This window comes from Phoxinus phoxinus (assembly GCF_949152265.1).
Source record: "Phoxinus phoxinus genome assembly, chromosome: 2".
NCBI classification, from domain to species: domain Eukaryota; kingdom Metazoa; phylum Chordata; class Actinopteri; order Cypriniformes; family Leuciscidae; genus Phoxinus; species Phoxinus phoxinus.
In genome coordinates this window covers 45,704,306-45,723,942 of record NC_136877.1, presented here as the reverse complement: position 1 = coordinate 45,723,942, position 19,637 = coordinate 45,704,306, and the positions used below count along the sequence as shown (strand labels likewise).

The window sequence follows — 19,637 nt, the reverse complement described above, 5'->3', positions numbered from 1 at the left end:
AGATCAATTAATGTATGAGGATGTTATAACACACTTCCTGTTTCCAATATTCGCCATAAATTTGTTTCCTCGCCACAGCCAAACCGTTCGAGATATCAAAAATCCCCTCGCAATTTATCATCCTCCATGTCTTGGCTTCATGCACACCGAGTTTCGTGGTCATCCGATGAATTCTCTAGGAGAAGTGTTTCAAATGCCAGAACATGCGTTTCCATACAACCCATAATAGCCGACTTCCTGTTGGACTGGCGTAAAACTTAGAGCACGAAAGTTGTTCGGCCCGATGAGATCTATATGTGTACCGAGTTTCATATTATTTCATGCAAGCGTGTTTGATATATGGACATGTTTTTGAATCCCATTCCAGGGGGCGCTGGCGAGCCCCCCTGCCACGCCCGGGTCCCAGCTTCAGTCCGGCTCTAATGGCCGCAGGTTCTGACATTTGTGCAAAGTTTCAAGAGTTTTTGAGCACGTTAAGGCCCCCAAAAGTGCCCAAAAGGTAGTAAAATAATAATAATAATAAAGAAGAAGAAGAAGAAGAATAATAATAAATAATAATCCTAAGAAAAACAATAGGGCCTTCGCCTTTTCAAGGCTTGGGCCCTAATAATAATCCTTAGAAAAACAATAGGGCCTTCGCCTTTTCAAGGCTTGGGCCCTAATAATAATCCTTAGAAAAACAATAGGGCCTTCGCCTTTTCAAGGCTTGGGCCCTAATAAATAATAATCCTTTGGAAAACAATAGGGCCTTCGCCTTTTCAAGGCTTGGGCCCTAATAATAATAATAATAATAATAATAATAATAATAATAATCCGAAGGAAAACAATACACAGGGTGGCGCTGCCACCGGCTTGGGCCCTCCATCGCTGCTTGCAGCTATATTTATTTATATATATATATATATATATCGTAACCCCGCTTTGACTGTCGAGAAGAAGTCTGCTTTAGAGCTTGTATCAGTGTGAGTCTTTCTGCTCCCCTCCAAACACACACAGAAAAGGGGGGGGGGGGGGGGCTGTCTGTGTGTGTGCCCTCCCCCCCCCCCCCCCACACACACACACAGAGAGAATGGCAGGGGGAGAGAGACAAAACCACATTCAAACCAAAATATCTGACTTCCTGTTGGTCGGAGCTTATGACTGTAAATGAGAAAGTTGTCCGGATCGATAAGCATAATATACAGACCGAGTTTTGTGACTGTAGGTAAAAATAACCCCCCCACTTTAGTCAAAAGTATCTTGAAAGTAACACACTTCCTGCTGCCAGTTGGTGGCGCTATAACTTTGACTCACAATAGTCACATCCATGTGATAGCCCTCTTACAACAAACACACTGCTGAAGTTTCATCAAGATCAATAAATGTATGAAGACGTTATAACACATTGTGTTTTTCTTTTCTCGCCATAACTTCGTTTCCTCGCCACGGCCAAACCATTCGAGATATCAAAAATCCGTCCGCAATTTAGCGTCCTCAATGTCTTGACTTCATGCTGACCGAGTTTGGTGAAGATCAAATTAAATTTCTTGGAGGAGTATATAAAATTCCAGGGGCGTGCGTTTTCATACAACCCATAATAGCCGACTTCCTGTTGGGCTAGCGTAAAACTTAGAGCACGAAAGTTGTTCGGCCCGATGAGATCTATATGTGTACCGAGTTTCATAATAATAATAATAATAATAATAATAATAATAATAATAATAATAATAATAATAATAATAATAATAATCCGAAGGAAAACAATAGGGCCTTCGCCTTTTCAAGGCTTGGGCCCTAAATAATAAAAAAAGTAATAATAAATGGAAGAAATAAAATTCATATGAAAAAAGGCACGTGTGTTAGAGTTAAGCAGAGACTAAATGTAATAAATGTGTTATAGACAGAATTAGCCATATTAATAAGTCAATGGAAAGTGACTTCGAGAAAGCGAGTGTTTGAGAAAGCGAGAGCACATCCCGCAAGAGCTGACGTTGAATGACTTATGCCAGGAATTCTCCATTAAATCGAGAAAAATGCTGGGAGAAGAGGCGTGGCCTCTGTTCTTCAAAGGTCCTGTCACTCACAGCAGGGGCTCCAGATTCCAGCTCAGGTGTTCCAGACTCAGAGCTGCACGCGCGCAGAGCACAACACACGCGCAACTCGCTTTTTACACGAGCAGCGCGAGCGGACAGCTGTCACCGGCGACAGATGTGACACAGATAGACGCTTATTTGAGGTTACACTCCAATGGCGCTGTCGCGCGAGACTTCTGTCCTTCTTCAGGTGAATAGTTTCTGTTTGTCATGGGGGCAGCTCACCTCAGCTCAGCGTTTGCGCACCTGGCCAACCCACGCCAGTGAAGTCGTGCTCCTACATGCACTCTGAAAGGCTCTGGAGCGGAATCAGGTTCCCGTGGGTATTGTGGATTAAAACCCTCGCGGGGTTTGATACGTGTAATTTGTGGATTAATGACTAATATGGAGTTGCCAGGGAGAATTATGCTATTCGCGGCGCTCGTGATGAGCGTCCCTCACCCTGCGTGTTCAGGTCAGTGTTTTATGCATTACCCGCACGTGCGATCAAAACAAGTTGGCTTGCCAAACATGCGTGGTGTCTGAGTGACGAACTGATTGATATGGAGAGATGGGCATGATTTGAATATACAAAACAAACCAAACTTTGCATGCGCATACACACCCAACAAGATCTGGCTGAATCCAGACAATTTGCATTCAGATTGATTCCGCAGTTAAATTTAAACACGCTAAAAGTGTGTTTATTTTGTCTGTGTGATCATTTTTAATTTAAAGCATTGTTTATACGTTTAGGAATTATTCAGTTTGGAAATTATACAATGACTATTAAACGTCTGCTAAATTATTAAATAGCCTAGCCTATATAACCTATTAATGTAACAATGTAACCATGTATCCTAATGTCCGTATAGATATGTGTATACACATGCACTGTAAAAAAAAATATATGATTAAGATATAACAACATATTTTTACATTGCTTTAACTCACCAAAATAAGTTAAGCAACTTTTTTAAATAAATCATACAAGATTCAACTCATTTTTTTAAAAACTCAGTTTAATGTAATTTAAGTTTAAATGACTTAATCATCCAAGCTGATTCTACTTAAATTTTTTGTCCCCTTTGTTTTTTTTTTAACCTTTTGTTGTTGACTCGTGTTCAATAATAAAAAATAAAAATGATAAGGTCATTTTTGGGCGCAGTCTGTCCATGTTAATCTCGTGGAGCGGAAATTGTAATTTTGTTCCATTAGAAGAGTGATATAAACACAGTATATCTAAAAACAACACAAACATTGTTTGTGATATGTAAATGTATAATGAAGTATTGTCGACATTCCGCCTCAGACTGAGTGAGTGGCTAGTATGTTTTTGTTATGGTTACTTCAGTTCCACAAGTGCGCAAACGTGACTTTCTGTTCAATACCGATACAAATCAGACTTGTAATCTGGCTTTAATCAGTCCGGAAATCTTGTTGAAACCCATAAATGCTAGTATGAAAAAAAACTACTACTAGACATCGCATCTGCTCTAGAGGTTTTGATACATGACAGGGGATTCGGGATGAACATAAACAGTAATCGATTATGTCGACACGTGACCCAAAAATGCAAAAACATATTTTAAGAATGTTGGTAACAGGACCGTTGAAGTCACGGCACCCATTAGTCTTCCATATTTTTATTCCAGTCAATGTGATCCATCAGCTGTCTGGTTACCAACATTCTTTAAAATATCTTCTTTTGTGTTCAACAATAAAGAAACTCATACAGGTTTGTAACAACTTGAGGGTGAGCAGCCTAAATGATGACAAATATTTTCACTTCTTTTGGGTGAACTATCCCTTTAATGATTGTCATTGCATTATTTGACATGTCTATCAAAGTGATCTCCAAATATATTATATTTGCGTATTATATTATATGATTATGTTATGTTATGTTTATTATGCTATATAACATTTCTCAAAAGTAAACACCTTGGACATTTTTTTCTAGTTACTTTGTTTGTAAAAAACAAAATGCCTTTTTTGGTGGCATCCAAATCACAACATTTTGTTACATTCTTGCAATTTGTTTGTGTAATGCAGTACTGTGTTTTATATTTGTGTTTGTTTAAATGTACCAGGATGTGAGAATCGGGTGTGTAATCCTCGCATGGGGAACCTGGCAGTCGGCCGTCCTGTACAGACAGTTTCTCAGTGTGGCTCAACCTCTCCAGAACGCTACTGTAACTACAAAACGGGTAGTTGTGTGTTGGATTGCGAGGTGTGTGATGCTTCAGTAACGCATCGTGCACACCCCGCCGCCTCCATGACAGACTCTCCCTTCAAACACCCGGCGACCTGGTGGCAGTCCTCTCAGGACACTCCCGTTGAAACTCTACAGCTGGACTTGGAGGTGGAGTTTTACTTCACCCATCTCATTATCATATTCCGGTCGCCACGCCCCGCTGCCATGGCGATCGAGCGCTCGCAGGACTTCGGGCGCACGTGGAGCGCTCTTATGCTGTACGCGCACAACTGCAGTGAAGTATTCAACCTGGAGGACGGACACCGCTGCACTCAGAAATACTCCACAGCATCGCCTTGCAGCAATGGAGAGGTGAGAGAGTGCATACAGAATCTCACATTTCAAAGCAGATGCGTTTGCGTGATGCAATTTCGGGAGAATAATGGTGGTGATGATCCTCTTAGGCATCATTCATTGTCTGTCCGGTAAAAAAAAGTCACTGTTTGGATTTAAATAGGCAAATGCGTAAGAGTCTATGACTGGATCATTATTGCAGTGATTATCATGTTTCTAGTATGTTATATGTTTGGCAACAGTTCTTCTAACTCTAACTGATGGAGTGTGTAGCTTTTCATTTCTTAAATGTGGGAAGACTCATCAATTGATGCACCTTTTGATGGATGCATCAAATGCATCAATTTTTGGTCAAGATCTTGTATTGACAATGCAAGAGTCCAGCACTCTGTAAAGTCTCCTCCAGGACATCCCGAAGACTTTCAATGAGTTTAAGTTCTGGACTCAGAGGAGCCGATTCATTCTTCATGCTCCTCCCAACCATTCTCTCACAATCTGAGCCTGATGAATCTTGACATTGTCATCCTGGAATATGGCCATGATGTGTCTTCCTACATGGTTGTTTTAAGAAATGAAAAGCTAGACACTTCATCAGTTAGAGTTAGAAGAACTGTTGCCAAACATATAACATGCTAGAAACATTATAATCACTGCAATATTGATCCAATCATAGACTTTAAAGCATTTGCCAGTTTAAAATTCAAACAGCGACTACTACTACTACTTTTTTTTGGCCTGGCAGTGTATAAATACCATGTTACATAAACATGGTTATCATTGTATTAGCTTCTAATACCTTCATTGTAAAAATTAATGTGTACACAGGTTTATTATTATTATTATTTAATATGATTTAAGCAACTTGACTGCATTAGATTACGTCAGGGGTTCCCAAATGTTTTTGTCACATAAACCCCTTATACGTGAAATATTTACTTAAAGTACCCCCTGAGATTTTAAATGAATATTTCAGTAATTTAGAAACGCATTCACAGTTCTCTGATGTCGATAATAATTATTGTTAGTATGTTTTAACTCTAATTATAAAAATACACTCAAAACATATTAATGTTCTAAATTAGATAAGAATTTTTGATCATTGTAATAATGAAACGCAATACAGAAATCACAAATTAAATTATTGCAATTGTTGTGCAGTCCCATTTTTTTGTTTTAATTTTACATTCCATATAATTAATTATTAGCTTTTCATCAACTCACAAACCCCTGTTTGGGAAACCCTGTGTTACGCAAACAAAAGATTAGCAATTTTGCCTTTTGTAGTGTTCAAATCCCAGTACTAATAACAAGTGCTTCATTGTTAATGAAAACAGCTGGAGTGTGTGTGCGTAAGTGTGTGTGTGTGTGTGGCCAAATGTCCTCATTATATAGTAAAATATTATGACAACGACTAGGGCAGACATTTCACTGGTCCTCACTACTACTAGCTAAAAAGGCTTATGAATCTGCCAAATCATGTTTTTATGTACCGTAATCTAGTGTTTTGCACATGTTTCTGTGATGGGTTAGGCTTGGGTTAGGCGATAGAAAATATCATTAACCTGATAAAAAATCAGTGAAATTCTAACAATGTCCTCAGTAATATAGTAAAACAAACGTGTGTGTGTGTGAGCAGGTAATTTACCGTGCTCTGTCGTCCTGGGACAAACTGGATCCATACAGCATTGATGCCCGATCCCACCTCGGCATCACTAACATACGGATGCGTCTACTTCAACCGCAGTCCTGCCCCTGCCAGCGTAAACTTCCTGATGCCAACATGCCTCGTGCCCACTATGCCATCTATGACCTCATCTTAAAGGGAGGCTGTTTGTGCCACGGGCATGCAGACCAGTGTGTGCCTGCTGGTGACCAACAGATCTCATACCCTCCTAGCAAACACATGGTAAGTGTACAGTTGTAATACGGAGTTGTTATTTTTTTTTCTAGCTTACACAGTGTTCTCTCATTTTAGTTAAATCATGGCCTAGAATTAAGACGACTTATTAATGGTGACTTATTAATTTGTTCCCTCATTTTAATAAATCGTGGCCACTTTGTACTATGTAATAAACCCAGACTCTAAGTCAGGTTAGAACCCATTTTGCAAAAGCGAAGCAAGGTCAGTAAGGCAGGCAGTGGTTGAAAAACAGGTAAACGGTCCAACAGGTGATCAAGGCAGAAACAATTATTCAAAAACGTAATTCCCATAAACAGGCTGAAGATCATAACATGTGGCAAGACAATGGCACATTGGAGAAACACTCTCTAAGGAAGGTGAAAAGTCCCTTTCAAGGAAAGTCTGTTCACGGTGATTTTCTTCAGTTTTTCTCAGATGATCTAAAATCAATCATGGCATCTATTGTTAGTGATACCCCTCAAACCTGTGATCCACACACTAAATTACTAACAGATCACAGAAACCATCTTTTCACTGCTTTCGCCAATGCCATACATGATCTAATTATGAAGTCTATCGCTGCATACTGTCAGCCTGATCCTACACCGACGGCTTTACTTATGATGGTTGAAATATCAGAAACACACATTTTAACCAGTTTGGTAAATTGTAGTTTAGTATTTGGTATTGTCCCTGCAGAATACAAAATTGTTGTGGTCACACCCATCCTTAAGATATCTGGCCTGGATCATTTAAATATGAACAATTACAGGCCAATCTCTAATTTACCATTTCTGGCAAAAATATTAGAGAAAGTAGCCTCTCAAATATGATTATACTTGACTGTAATTGGTCTTTTTGAACCTTTTCCATCTGGATTTCGCCCATCTCACAGAACTGAATCGCTCTTATTCATTCGTGTGGTTAATTATATGATATCCTCTTTTCTATGGATTCTGGTAGGGCTGTAAACGATTAATCACGATTAATCGAATCCAAAATAAAAGTTTGTGTTTACATAATATATGTGTGTGTATTGTGTATAATTATTTTGTATATATAAATACACACACATGCATGTATATATTTGAGAAATATTTGCATTTATATAATGCATATATATTTGTACATGATTTATATTATATGTAAATAGAACAATTTTTATATATAAATAACACATTTTTCTTAAATATATACATGCATGTGTGTGTATTTATATATATATATATACAAAATAATTATACACAATGCACACACATATATTATGTAAACACAAACTTTTATTTTGGATTCGATTAATCGCGATTAATCGTTTACAGCCCTAGATTCTGGCTTTACAAACATCCTAAATCTAAGATCTAAGTTCAACGTTTGATACTATCTGTCAGGATATTCTCATTTCCTGTCTTTCTGATATCGGAATCGGTGCTTCTGCTTTTCCCTGGTTTATTTCTTATCTCATTGTAAGTACTGTCACCATGCAAGGGTATAAGTCCACCACAACTCCACTGACACAGGGTCTTCCACAGGGCTCAGTCCTTGGTCCGTTGCTTTTTATCATCTACATGCAACCACATTATATACACAAGTATGGACTTTCATTGTTATGATGATGACGTCCAAATCCATCTTACCACCTCCTCCCATTCATAAGTAATAGGAGTGCAACATCTTTGTATACCTATAGTGTTTGGCTTAGTGGAACAAGAGGGCTGCGTCGGAAATTGCACACTCTCTTGAGTAGTAATTACTTCACGACCACTAAAAAAGTATGTTCTACTGTATATAGTATGAATGTACTCTATACATACTACATTCGCCATGCTGTCATTATCAAGTGACCCAGTTACGCTTCTTCACTGCTATTCATAAATCCTTTCCTGTGGTCTCATGGGATAGTGATATGCACACTTCAGAATCTCGCGGTAGTTGGTCATTAGGGTATTTTTTGTCTACTGTTTTATGAGTATATGAATGCGGACATACATATTTTGTCACATACTGTTTTTCGCCTACTATATAGTAGGGAAGTATGCAATTTCGCCAATGGCTTATAAACCTACAAACAGGAAGTCCCTTTAGATGTCATTAGCAAGGACAACTTAAAACAAGAGAAGTATTAGTAAAGCGTGCTGACATAAATAAGTCGTGGGAACGAATTCGTGGCCACAATATACGGTACATATTTTTCTCTGCATGTCATGTGTGGGGCTCTATATTTTAGTACTTCAACTTCCACTAGTACTTACGATTTTAGTTGCCAAATGGTACGTTTTTCAACTAGTATAATTTCAGCCTTATTTTAATTAACACAAATTATTTTATGAGTTGAAGTTAATAACACAAATTGGACCAAATTGGCTTTCATTTGTTTGGGCATAAACGGTTGAAACATTCTTCAAAATATATATACAAAAATGGCAAAGAACTTTGGATTATTTATCACATTCCCAAGAACATGTTTCCCCTATGATTACATAAACAGTTCCCCGTCTCTCACTCGTTCAGTCTCTTTCCCCCTTTCACTCTCACTGTCTTTGTTTCAGATTATATAAGCCGTGTTTTTGTTGTTCATTTGGCTCTATCTCTGTGGAGAGATAAAACTCTTGATAGCAACTGAAGGATAAAAACGGAGGGAGGAATACCGATAAGCGCTGAGACGTAAACGAGGGGCTGCGTTGCTCGGCCTTTTTCCTAATTGAGTTGTTGTTTGCATGCTGTGATCAGACAATAACAGCAATTAGTCTCACTCGCTCAAACACACACACATCAACTCGTTGCTCTCTTATCAAAGGTCAGACCGTTTGATCTAGCATCCCAGACAAAACACACACCCCGTGCCAATCGACAAGCATGCACACACAGACATACACACCTCCCACCCAGACATGCAGACAAACACGGTCACATTGACATGCTTCGTCCATCCACACTCATAATAGGAACACGTGCTCACACGCAACCCTTGTGTGCCCCTGCAGGAATGTTTTGGTTAGCAGGGAGAGTGTGTGCGTCTGAGTGCGTTTCCTCCCGTATTATTATGATGATAAACATGTGAAAGTGTTTCAGATGCCAACTGGATGGAGCGCTGCCAGTCCCCCTTTCCCTCTGAAGCGCTAATTTGTCCTTCTTTTTTTTCTCCTGAAGTATTTTCTGAATTTATTGTCATTCCACATGAGAGTGACCGATAATATTTATCCGTGCTTTCATTGGGAACTCGAGGAGGAGAAGACATCCTGATGGATGGCTGAGTCTGGAATATTGAGAAGCATTCGGTAAACAGGGCGAGGAGGATGTTTTTATACAGGACTATTAAACGAGAGATGTTGAACACATAATTAATTTAAAAGGGATGTAGGAGAGAATGAGGGGCTGCAGCACGTGAAAATGGATTATGGGTAATCATCTCCCAGGCAAAATTCTGCTGGCTTAGAAAAGTAAAAGCACAACTCCCCACAAGAAGACACATGGTTTGATGTAACATTCATGTCTGTTGCACAAATCCTTTAAAAAGTTTAAATATTTAGACGTATTACCGTATTTACATATTCCAAATCCCTAAACCTAAAAGTCAAAATGTTATCAATTATACTACTGTTCAAAAGTTTGGGGTCAATAAATCTCTTATGCTCATCAAGGCTGCATTTATTTGATCACAAATACTATTAAAGTGTAATAATATTTCCCAATATTACTGTTTACATATTGTGTTGTGAAATATTATTACAATTTAAAATAACTGTTTTCTATATGAATATATTTTAAAGTGTAATTTATTCCTGTGATCAAAGCTGAATTTTCAGCATCATTACTCCAGTCTTCAGTGTCACATGATCCTTCAGAAATCATTCTGATATGCTGATTTGATGCCCAAGAAACATTTATTATTATTATCAACTTTGAACACAGTTGTGCTGCTTGATTTTTTGTGGAAACCATGATCAATTTTTTAGGAGTCTTTGATGAATGGAATGTTAATCATTTATTTGTAATCGAAAACCTTTTACAATGTCACAAAAATGTACATTGTTACAAAGTCTTTAATTTTGTGTTTGATCAATTTAATGCATCCTTGCTGTATTAATTGTAATACCTTACATGTATTGCTTTTACTTTAAGTAAACGTTTGGGTAGTGTACCTACCTAGTGAATCTAATAATTCGTTTTGGCAATGTAATGTCAATTGGAAAAGCTCCAGTGAATCTAGTGTAGCAAACAAGTTAAGTGTAGGTTCAGGGAAGAACACAAAGCGCTAGGTGTTGGCCTATCCAATTAGGTTTATAGTTTGGCAAAGTGTGCGGTATGATCAAATATTTGGCACCTGAATGAACACAGTTGACGCTGGAAGCATGTGCTTGTAAGATTTTGAACAAGTCTTTGGCCTGAGGTCCTCTCAGGTGGAATGCGTAACAATATGTCATTGTATTGTGAATTGTGTTTTTCTGGCCTCTGCCACAGGTTCACGGTAAATGTGTGTGTCGGCATCACACGGCTGGGGATCACTGTGAGCGCTGTGATCGTCTTTACAACGACCGGCCATGGCAACCAGCTAACGGGTTAACCGGAGAAGCTCATCAGTGTGCTAGTAGTAAGTTCAGTTAATATGGAAAACTAAGCGCTAACTTGTTGCTGTAACTTTGATTTGTTTGATTTTGGTTACTCTCAATATCAATATATAATTTGTTCCTTACACTATTGTTATGTTTGGGGTCAGTAAGATTTTTCTGTTGTTTTTGAAAAAAGTCTGCTTACCAAATATGCATTTATTTGATAAAAAAAATCTTCTTTTTTTTTTCAATTGTAATAATTGTTCACAATATTACTAACTGTTTGATGCCAAAGCTGAATTTAATTTTCAGCATCATTACTCCAGTCTTCAGTGTAACATGATCCTTCAGAAATCACTCTAATATGCTGATGTGATGCTCAAGAAACATTATTATCATAATCAGTGTTGAAAAACGTTTTTTCTGCTTGTTGTGGAAACCATGAAACATTTTCTTCAGGATACTGTGATGAATAGAAAATTCAAAAGACAATTTATTTGAAATATAAATCTTTTGTAACATTATAAATATATTTACTGTCACATTTTATTTATTAAATGCATCCTTGCTGAATAAAAGTATTATATTCAGTGACATTATATATTGTATATACAGTGACAATTTATAAGTATCTACATTTTCAAAATATGTATTTTAGAGTCCAGTAGATATGGTAAGCATTCAGAATTTGAGCTGTACTCAGAATTTTCCAACGGCTGTTGGTTGGTCAGAAACATTCTGATAAACATCTAAATAGTCCAATATTTCTACCACAAAATAAAAAGTCAACCACTGCAGTTCAAAAGTAGCCCAATTCGTCAGGAAAACTGGCAACCCTGGTCTATTTGTCTGTGAGTCGATTCATATAATAACCTAATATGTGTGTATTCTTGTGTCATTAGAGTGTAAATGTAACGGCCACGCTGAGAGTTGTCACTTTGACGAAAGTGCATGGCTACGCTCGGGTCAGAGGAGTGGCGGTGTGTGTGACTGCCTTCACAACACCAGCGGCCGCCACTGCCAGCACTGTCAGACCGGCTTCTACAGAGACCCTGAGAGACCCTTCACTGCCCCGGGGTCCTGCAGATGTAAGACACACCATCATTGTGTAAACAACACGTTCAAATCCATCGGCACATTTGTATATTTTTATACTATGGTCAGTCTGAATTCTTGATTATATATCAAGTTCATTATGAAGCATTATCTATTGTGAAGATCATTTTATTATGGTTGTTGTAGCGCTGAAAATAACATTAATTTGTACCCTTCCAGTCAAATATTATGCTGCAAACGTCCATAACAGCTTTAACTTGTCAGTGCTGGCAAATGACCATGGTATAAGAGGGATAATCCACAGCTAGTTGTGCTTTAATCTATTTGAATAGACTCCATTTTGCGTCAGGTGGTTCTTTGTCTCCACGCCATGCATTCAAATCATTTAATGCACAGCTATCCGTGGATTATATTATACTTATGCATAATATTTCAACTTTGACAAAACGGCTATCCAAGTGTGGAATACTTCTATAGAAATTGGATCCAATGTTCCTTATAATTAGTTTAAAAAATATATTTTAGTGTGTGAATGTGTGTGTTTTTGTCTTAAACAAAGATGAAAGCCATTAATCTCAGATTTTGAAAAGCTGCTTAAAATGGCATGTGGAGTATCTGTGATTTCCCCACTGCTCCTGATCTCCGTCTTTCTTCAACGTGTGCATGAAAATGCGAGTGAGTGTTTGAGCATACGTGTGCAGCTTGGCCTAGATGTCAAAAATTCAAGAATTCATCAGATCAGTGAACATGTCCAATATTGTAGCACACACACACACGCATGCACACATTGAGGGGATGTTTGGTATTGAATGTTGTTGCTGCTCGGAATGCTAATGGCTCTTACGGCGAGTTGGGACGTGTAGAATAACAAGAACATTGATGGGATCTCGGCCATGTGTGTGTGCAGGAGTGTAAACGAGCATATTGTGAATGTGGAGGCAGACAGATTAATCATCAGATGACATCAGTCTCATAATAATTGACTGCGCATGCAAAGTGTCGGGATAGCTCTATATATTCATTCTTATGATGCGAGTCATTGAAAAATTCATAGTTTGGAGCAAGCACAATTATTACAGAGCCTCAGGAAACGCCACTAATAATATGCATGTAATTTGCAGTCTGATTTGTTGCTAACTTTCTTTCTTTCTGAATTGCAGCTTGCATGTGTAACCATGTTGGTTCCACAAGTTGTAACCCTGATAATGGAGACTGCGTCTGTAAGCCAGGGGTGGCCGGGCCACACTGTGACCAGTGCATGCTGGGATACTGGGGTATCGATGAATACGGTTGCAAGCCCTGCCAGTGTGCTGGCGATTGTGACCCGTACACAGGAGACTGTATGATAAGGTGAATATGAACCTTTTTGCTGGCTTTTTGATTATACAGTATAAGACATTGATAATGCATTTATTTGAACAAAAGTACAATTACTATACACTATAATTCACATTTACATATTGCTGATATTTAATGCATTTATTTGAGATTCACTGTGTGTGATTTTTAGTTAGGATGGCTTAATATCAGTGTCGTTCTTGTTAACTAAAGCTATAACTATTAAACAAACTATTAAACAAATGATATTACGGTATGTTTCGAATGATTTGATTGAATGATCTGTAAATGACCAAACCGAAATAAATGAAAATGAAAAATTTGGGTTACTGAAATAAAATACAATATAAATATTAGATGAAAAACTTAAATGAAAATTACAGGTAAAGCTATATATTATTATAACCTTTATTTAAACAGGAAAAGTCCCATTGAGACAGTCTCTTTTACAAGGGAGTCCTGTGTAGCACGTTCAATCACAGGTTACAAAACAATAAATTACAATATAAAATACAAAGCAGAATTACGCAAAAATATACAAAATATTAATATTTTGAAATTTTAATTAAAGCTATATAGAAATATTTAAAAATAATAATTAATATGACAGGAGGACGTAACTATTTCTAAAACTTAAACTAAAAAGAAACTAAAAATCTAATAATAATAAATACTACAATGTCATATAAATAATATTAAAATAACATGTAGACACTTATTGTAAGTCACATTTAAAAATGTATAAATTTCATTTACAGATTATAAAAATATCAAACTAAGTAATATTTTCACCAATTGGTCCCAAGGTGATTGTAGGTGAATTTGTGATGGAATTTGAATTTGTCCTAGCAGAGGACAATGTTTTTCTTCATTTTGAATAGTAATAGTTTTGTTTTATTATTCTACACATGCCATCTTTGACGCTTCTTGCTTGTAAAGTGTGCTTGTGCTAACTTTATTTAAAATAAATGCCAGTTGGTTTGATATTTTGTTGTCAATTCCAATGAGACTCATTTTCAAATGTGACTTGAGTGGATGATGGGTTTCCATGTTTTATGGGAACTTTCTATAGACGTAATGATATTAATACTGTACAAACTGTATATTCTATCCCCCTAAACCTATTTTCAAAAAACAGGGTTTTTTTATGTAAAAAATGTATAAAAGTCATTTTCCTCCTGGGGACCAAAAAAATGTCCCCACAAGGTCAAAGATTTCTGATTTTACTATCCTTATGGGGACATTTTTGTGGTTTATATATAGTTGTATTAGCCTATATCATTTACACTGAACAAAATTATAAACGCAAGTTTTTGCGTATCTCCTCAACCACCAATGTGTACACTTTTCTATGTACACAAAAGGCCTATTTCTCTCAAATATTGCTCACAAATCTGTCTAAATCTGTGTTAGTGAGCACTTCACCTTTGCCGGGATAATTCATCCACCTCTCAAGTGTGGCATATCATGTATATCATATATGCTGGATGTGGAGGTCCTGGGCTGGTGTGGTTACACGTGGTCTGCGGTTGTGAGGCCGGTTGGATGTACTGCCAAATTCTCTGAAACGCCTTTGGAGACGGCTTATGGTAGAGAACTTAACATTCAAGTCACGGGCAACAGCTCTGGTGGACATTCCTGCAGTCAGCATGCCAATTGCATGCTCCCTCAAAACTTGCAACATCTGTGGCATTGTGCTGTGTGATAAAACTGCACATTTTAGAGTGGCCTTTTATTGTGGCCAGCCTAAGGCACACCTGTGCAATAATCACGCCGTCTAATCAGCATCTTGATATGCCACACCTGTGAGGTGGACGGATTATCTCGGCAAAGGAGAAGTGCTCACTAACACAGATTTAGACAGATTTGTGAACAATATTTGAGAGAAATGGGCCTTTTGTGTATATAGAAGCTCAGCTCATGAAAAATGGGGGCAAAAACAAAAGTGTTGCGTTTATAATTTTGTTCAGTGTATATATTATGGTATAAATAACATTGATAGATAGTAACATAGATATATTACCGTGTGTGTGTGTGTGTGTGTGTGTGTGTGTGTGTGTGTGTGTGTGTGTGTCTTGTCTAGGTCTGAATCAGATCACAACAGCACGGCAGAAAATCATCTTTTTCGAACGGAAGAGCTCTTCTCCGCCCTCAGTCATCCAGGTATTACATGGAAATCTTGGAGCTGATAACAGCGCTGTCTTGTGCCCATGAAAAGTTTATTGTCTCGTCTGGGTTAAAGGCATGTGCTGTTGTAAAGTCGTGCCTGTTTTTAAAGTTGTCATAGCTACAGAAAGAAACTGACAGCCAATACTTTAATTGCTGGGTATTTCTTTTCTTGACAGACAAATGTGTATGCAAACAGCAAGCCCTTGGAAACAGCAAAGTATTCTGCAATGTAAAATACGCGTACGGTAAGCAGCGTGTAAAACCGAGCATGCCTGCTGTGCACTCAGTGTTGTTCACCTCATGCAGTTAATGTGTGTTTGCTTGTGTGTTCGTAGCAGTGAAGGTGAGAGTGCTCGGTGCTCATGATAAGGGCACTCATGCAGAAGTGGATGTTAAGGTCCTCAAGGTGTTGTGGGATAACTCCCGCCTCAGGCTCTCTCGTGGAAATCGAACTCTTTATCCCGAGTCCTGGACCTCACGAGGCTGCACCTGCCCTGTGCTTTTCCCAGGTTAGCAAACACGCGCACACAGATTCATGGTTTGTCATGATACGCAAGCCCATATGGAGTCTGCACATTTCCACACACGTTTTCTGTGTTGATTGTGGGGATACATCCGTAGAATAGATTTAAATCTGATCAGATGCGTTAAATAGACCTCAGAGAACCGTCTTTAACTGGAGGTATTATCAAACCAAATGCATTGTAAATTACCGGTAAGTGTGAATTCTGTTGAATTCTGTGAGCGCAGATTCCGTGGAAGCATAGTTATTTAATATAATGCCATATCACACACAATCTGATAACTACGGTGACCGGGAGGGGACATATTCGGTTCACTTAGTTTTGTTGTGGCCTTGACATATTAACTCATGGGAACGTGATAAATATGTTGTGGCCTCGAGATCCTATGTTGAGGGAACTACATTTTTCTTGTGGCCATGAGTTTAATGTGTAAACTAACTTGCATGACCATAGCAACCTGTGATTATCACAAATGGATATTATTAATAAATGAATATTTTAATTTTGACACATTTAAAATTGATTTTTTTTAACCTATAGCCTATTATATTATTATATTAGGCCCTTTAAATCCATTCACCAATCATGTCTTTTTTATTTAATATTTTTTTATTTTTTTTATTATTAATTAAGTTTGTAAAAAAAAATCTTATATCTTAAACATTTGTTAACCTGTATTCTTTACATCTGAGCTCATTGTTTCTGCCCTTAATTAATACACTGATAAATTAATAAATTGTTGGCTAACTGCGTTTTATATATATATATATATATATATATATATATTTCTGAAATGCATAACTTGGACAATGTCTCCTGATAACAGTTTGCTCTAAATTGTAATGTAGACTCATGCATTTTCTGTAAAGCTGCTTTGAAACGATGTGTATTGCGAAAAACGCTATACAAATAAATGTGAATTGAATTGATAATTTTTTTTTTAAAAGAATATGTAAGAATTTATACTTAAACTAATATAGGCCTACAAGAAAACATTATCCATCCCATCTCACAGCCTTTTAAATCCATTCACTGATCAGGTCTTCTTTATTTTATATTTTTATATTATTATTATTAATAACAATGTTTTGTTAATATAGTGCCTTTCAAGGACACTTTACAAAATAGACAAATAATACAGATAATACAGAAGTACAAGCAAAGAACAACAAGCAGCCAAACAATAAGCATAGCATGGCAGATAATAACTGAAGAAGTGTTGATATAGCAGAAAAAGGGGAACCCATTAGTTTCAAAACAGTGTGAATAAATGAGTTTTAAGCTCTGCCGTGAAGAGACAGCTCAGAGTTTCTGGAGAAGCTTAGGGCCCATAATACTGAACGCCCTAGCAGATTGAACCATGTCAGTTGATAAACTATCATCATGTATCATAAACACACAAACTCAAAGGTCTTCACGGCAACCCGTCAAAATAAAAGTTCGGAAATTTTGACAAATATATTACAGTTGTACAGTAGAAGCTATTTCTCAATGTAATAATAATACTAAAACTAATAATAATAATATTGTTTGAGAAAAAAGGTAATTTCAGATTATTAAAAGAAAATGTTAATTAATGTTTTATGCCTACATTTGATTGCCAAAATCTTGTGTTCATATTTACGGTCATGTTTTTATGATGAACATCAAGGCATTTCCTTTGACGTAGGAGCTAGCGACAACATAATGGTGGTGTCCCATTTCTTAGGGTAATATTTTTTACCCTTACCACTCTTTTTCAAGGGGGAAGGGGTAGGCGTAGGGGTATAAAAATGAGCCATGGGAAAAATTATCGTCACATACTGGCGTAGCCTAAGCCTACAGAAATGCGGTCATAATTTTGTCAGTCATTTGATTTTCGGGCATGATTGTCGAGTATTTACGAAATACTTTAAGTATAGTACTTTACCTAATTAACGTTCTGTATATTATGTTAAAGAGATGCATGAAATGAGGGGGAAAATAAAGCAAATACATAACTGACAAAATATAACCAATAATAATATGCAAATATGAATGATCAGTGAATGGGTTTAAAAGGCTGTGGGATGGGAAGGATAAAAATGTAAAACCATATAAACTAATATAAGTGACAATTTTCAAAATTATTCAAATTAAAATGAAAACCGAAAATATAAGAATAAAAGTTAGAATAATAATACATATTTTATCAATATTACCGGTAGTTCATTTTTAACACTGCCTATTTTTTTAATACATGTTTGGTGATATTGGCCTAATGTGATACTTTTGTAAACTGATCCATCTGTTTTTCCTCTTGCTTTAGGGATGGAATATCTTGTAGTTGGACACGAGGATGTGAGAAAAGGCCGTGCCATGGTTAACATGAAGAGTATAGTGAAGCCATGGAGACCCAGCTTGAGCCAAAAAGTCCATCAGCTTCTGAAAACGAAATGTAGTTCGAAGACCTAGAGTCTTCCATGCTACCCGTCAACTTAGCATTTATTTTATTAATGAGCATTTTCACCCTCTGAATCAATTCTTTAAAACGGTGGTTCTCAACCGTTGCGACTTTTGTCCAAGACAACATTTGGAGACCCTCCTGTCTAAGCTAATATGTACCTCTGGTACTTCCGTTGTAATAAAATAAAAAATTAACTTAATTTAATGACAGTTTAATGTTGTAAATGTCGTCAAGTTTTTATGTGAATATAATTACATTTATACCATTTTAAGACCGGTTGAGAACCGCTGCTTTAAAACCAGCTGTATGGATGTATTCGCTAGCTGTCGGGTGAATACTAGCACTGTACAAAATGTATAAAAAATATGTATGTATGTGTATATATAAGATAATATATGTAGTTTTTTTATTTCTATAACTAACCCTGTATATAGCATGCATTTTGTACACATAAAAACAACGCATGTATGCAATATTATTGTCTTATGGTTACATTTATCACAATTGAAAAAACGACTTTGTTATGAGTATCTTACATTTATTGGCATGCAGATTAATATATACATTTTAGTACTGACCACGACCACAAGGTGTCAGCCTATAATCAAATGAATGAGTATGTTGAATCATATTCACAAGAATACAAATTAATGTGTGCAATGCAACATGATTTACTGCTGAGAGAAAAGGTAGGCCAAGGCTGTCTTAAAAATATTATTACAAAAGTGAAATGCTAAAGCTTAGACTTCAAGGGATACTCACCCAAAAAATTTCCAAAGAGTTTCTTTCCTCACAAAAGAAGATATTTTGAAGAATGTTGTTACCAGATAATGGTAGCTATTGACTTCCGTAGTATTTTTCTCCTACTATGGAAGTCAATGGCCACTGTCATGGTTAAACACATTCATCAAAATAGCTTCTTTTGAGTTTAATGGGGAAATATATATTTATACATGTTTAAAACAACTTGAGAGTGAGTAAATGACAGAATTTTCATTTTTTGAACTATTTCCTTATTACTTTGGAGGTGACATTTATTTACCACCTAATGTATCTTATGATTATAATATCATAAA

General features: G+C 36.9%; 1 protein-coding gene across 2 annotated transcripts; it reads left to right on the top strand.

Moving 5' to 3' along the window:
- Window positions 1-2,038: 2,038 nt before the first annotated feature.
- Window positions 2,039-19,101, top strand: ntn4 (netrin 4). Of its 2 annotated transcripts, none has more exons than XM_079589967.1 (10): window positions 2,039-2,526; window positions 4,145-4,620; window positions 6,239-6,508; window positions 10,961-11,087; window positions 11,952-12,137; window positions 13,266-13,455; window positions 15,527-15,606; window positions 15,789-15,857; window positions 15,948-16,121; window positions 18,424-19,101. In XM_079589967.1, exons 1-10 carry the CDS (start codon window positions 2,448-2,450, stop codon window positions 18,567-18,569), a joined length of 1,797 nt encoding a protein of 598 aa, XP_079446093.1. In that variant the 5' UTR covers window positions 2,039-2,447; the 3' UTR covers window positions 18,570-19,101. The 2 variants fall into 2 exon arrangements, with proteins under 2 accessions (XP_079446093.1, XP_079446092.1); XM_079589966.1 differs by having other exon boundaries at window positions 10,961-11,090; window positions 18,424-19,033.
- The last annotated feature ends 536 nt before the right edge of the window (window positions 19,102-19,637 follow it).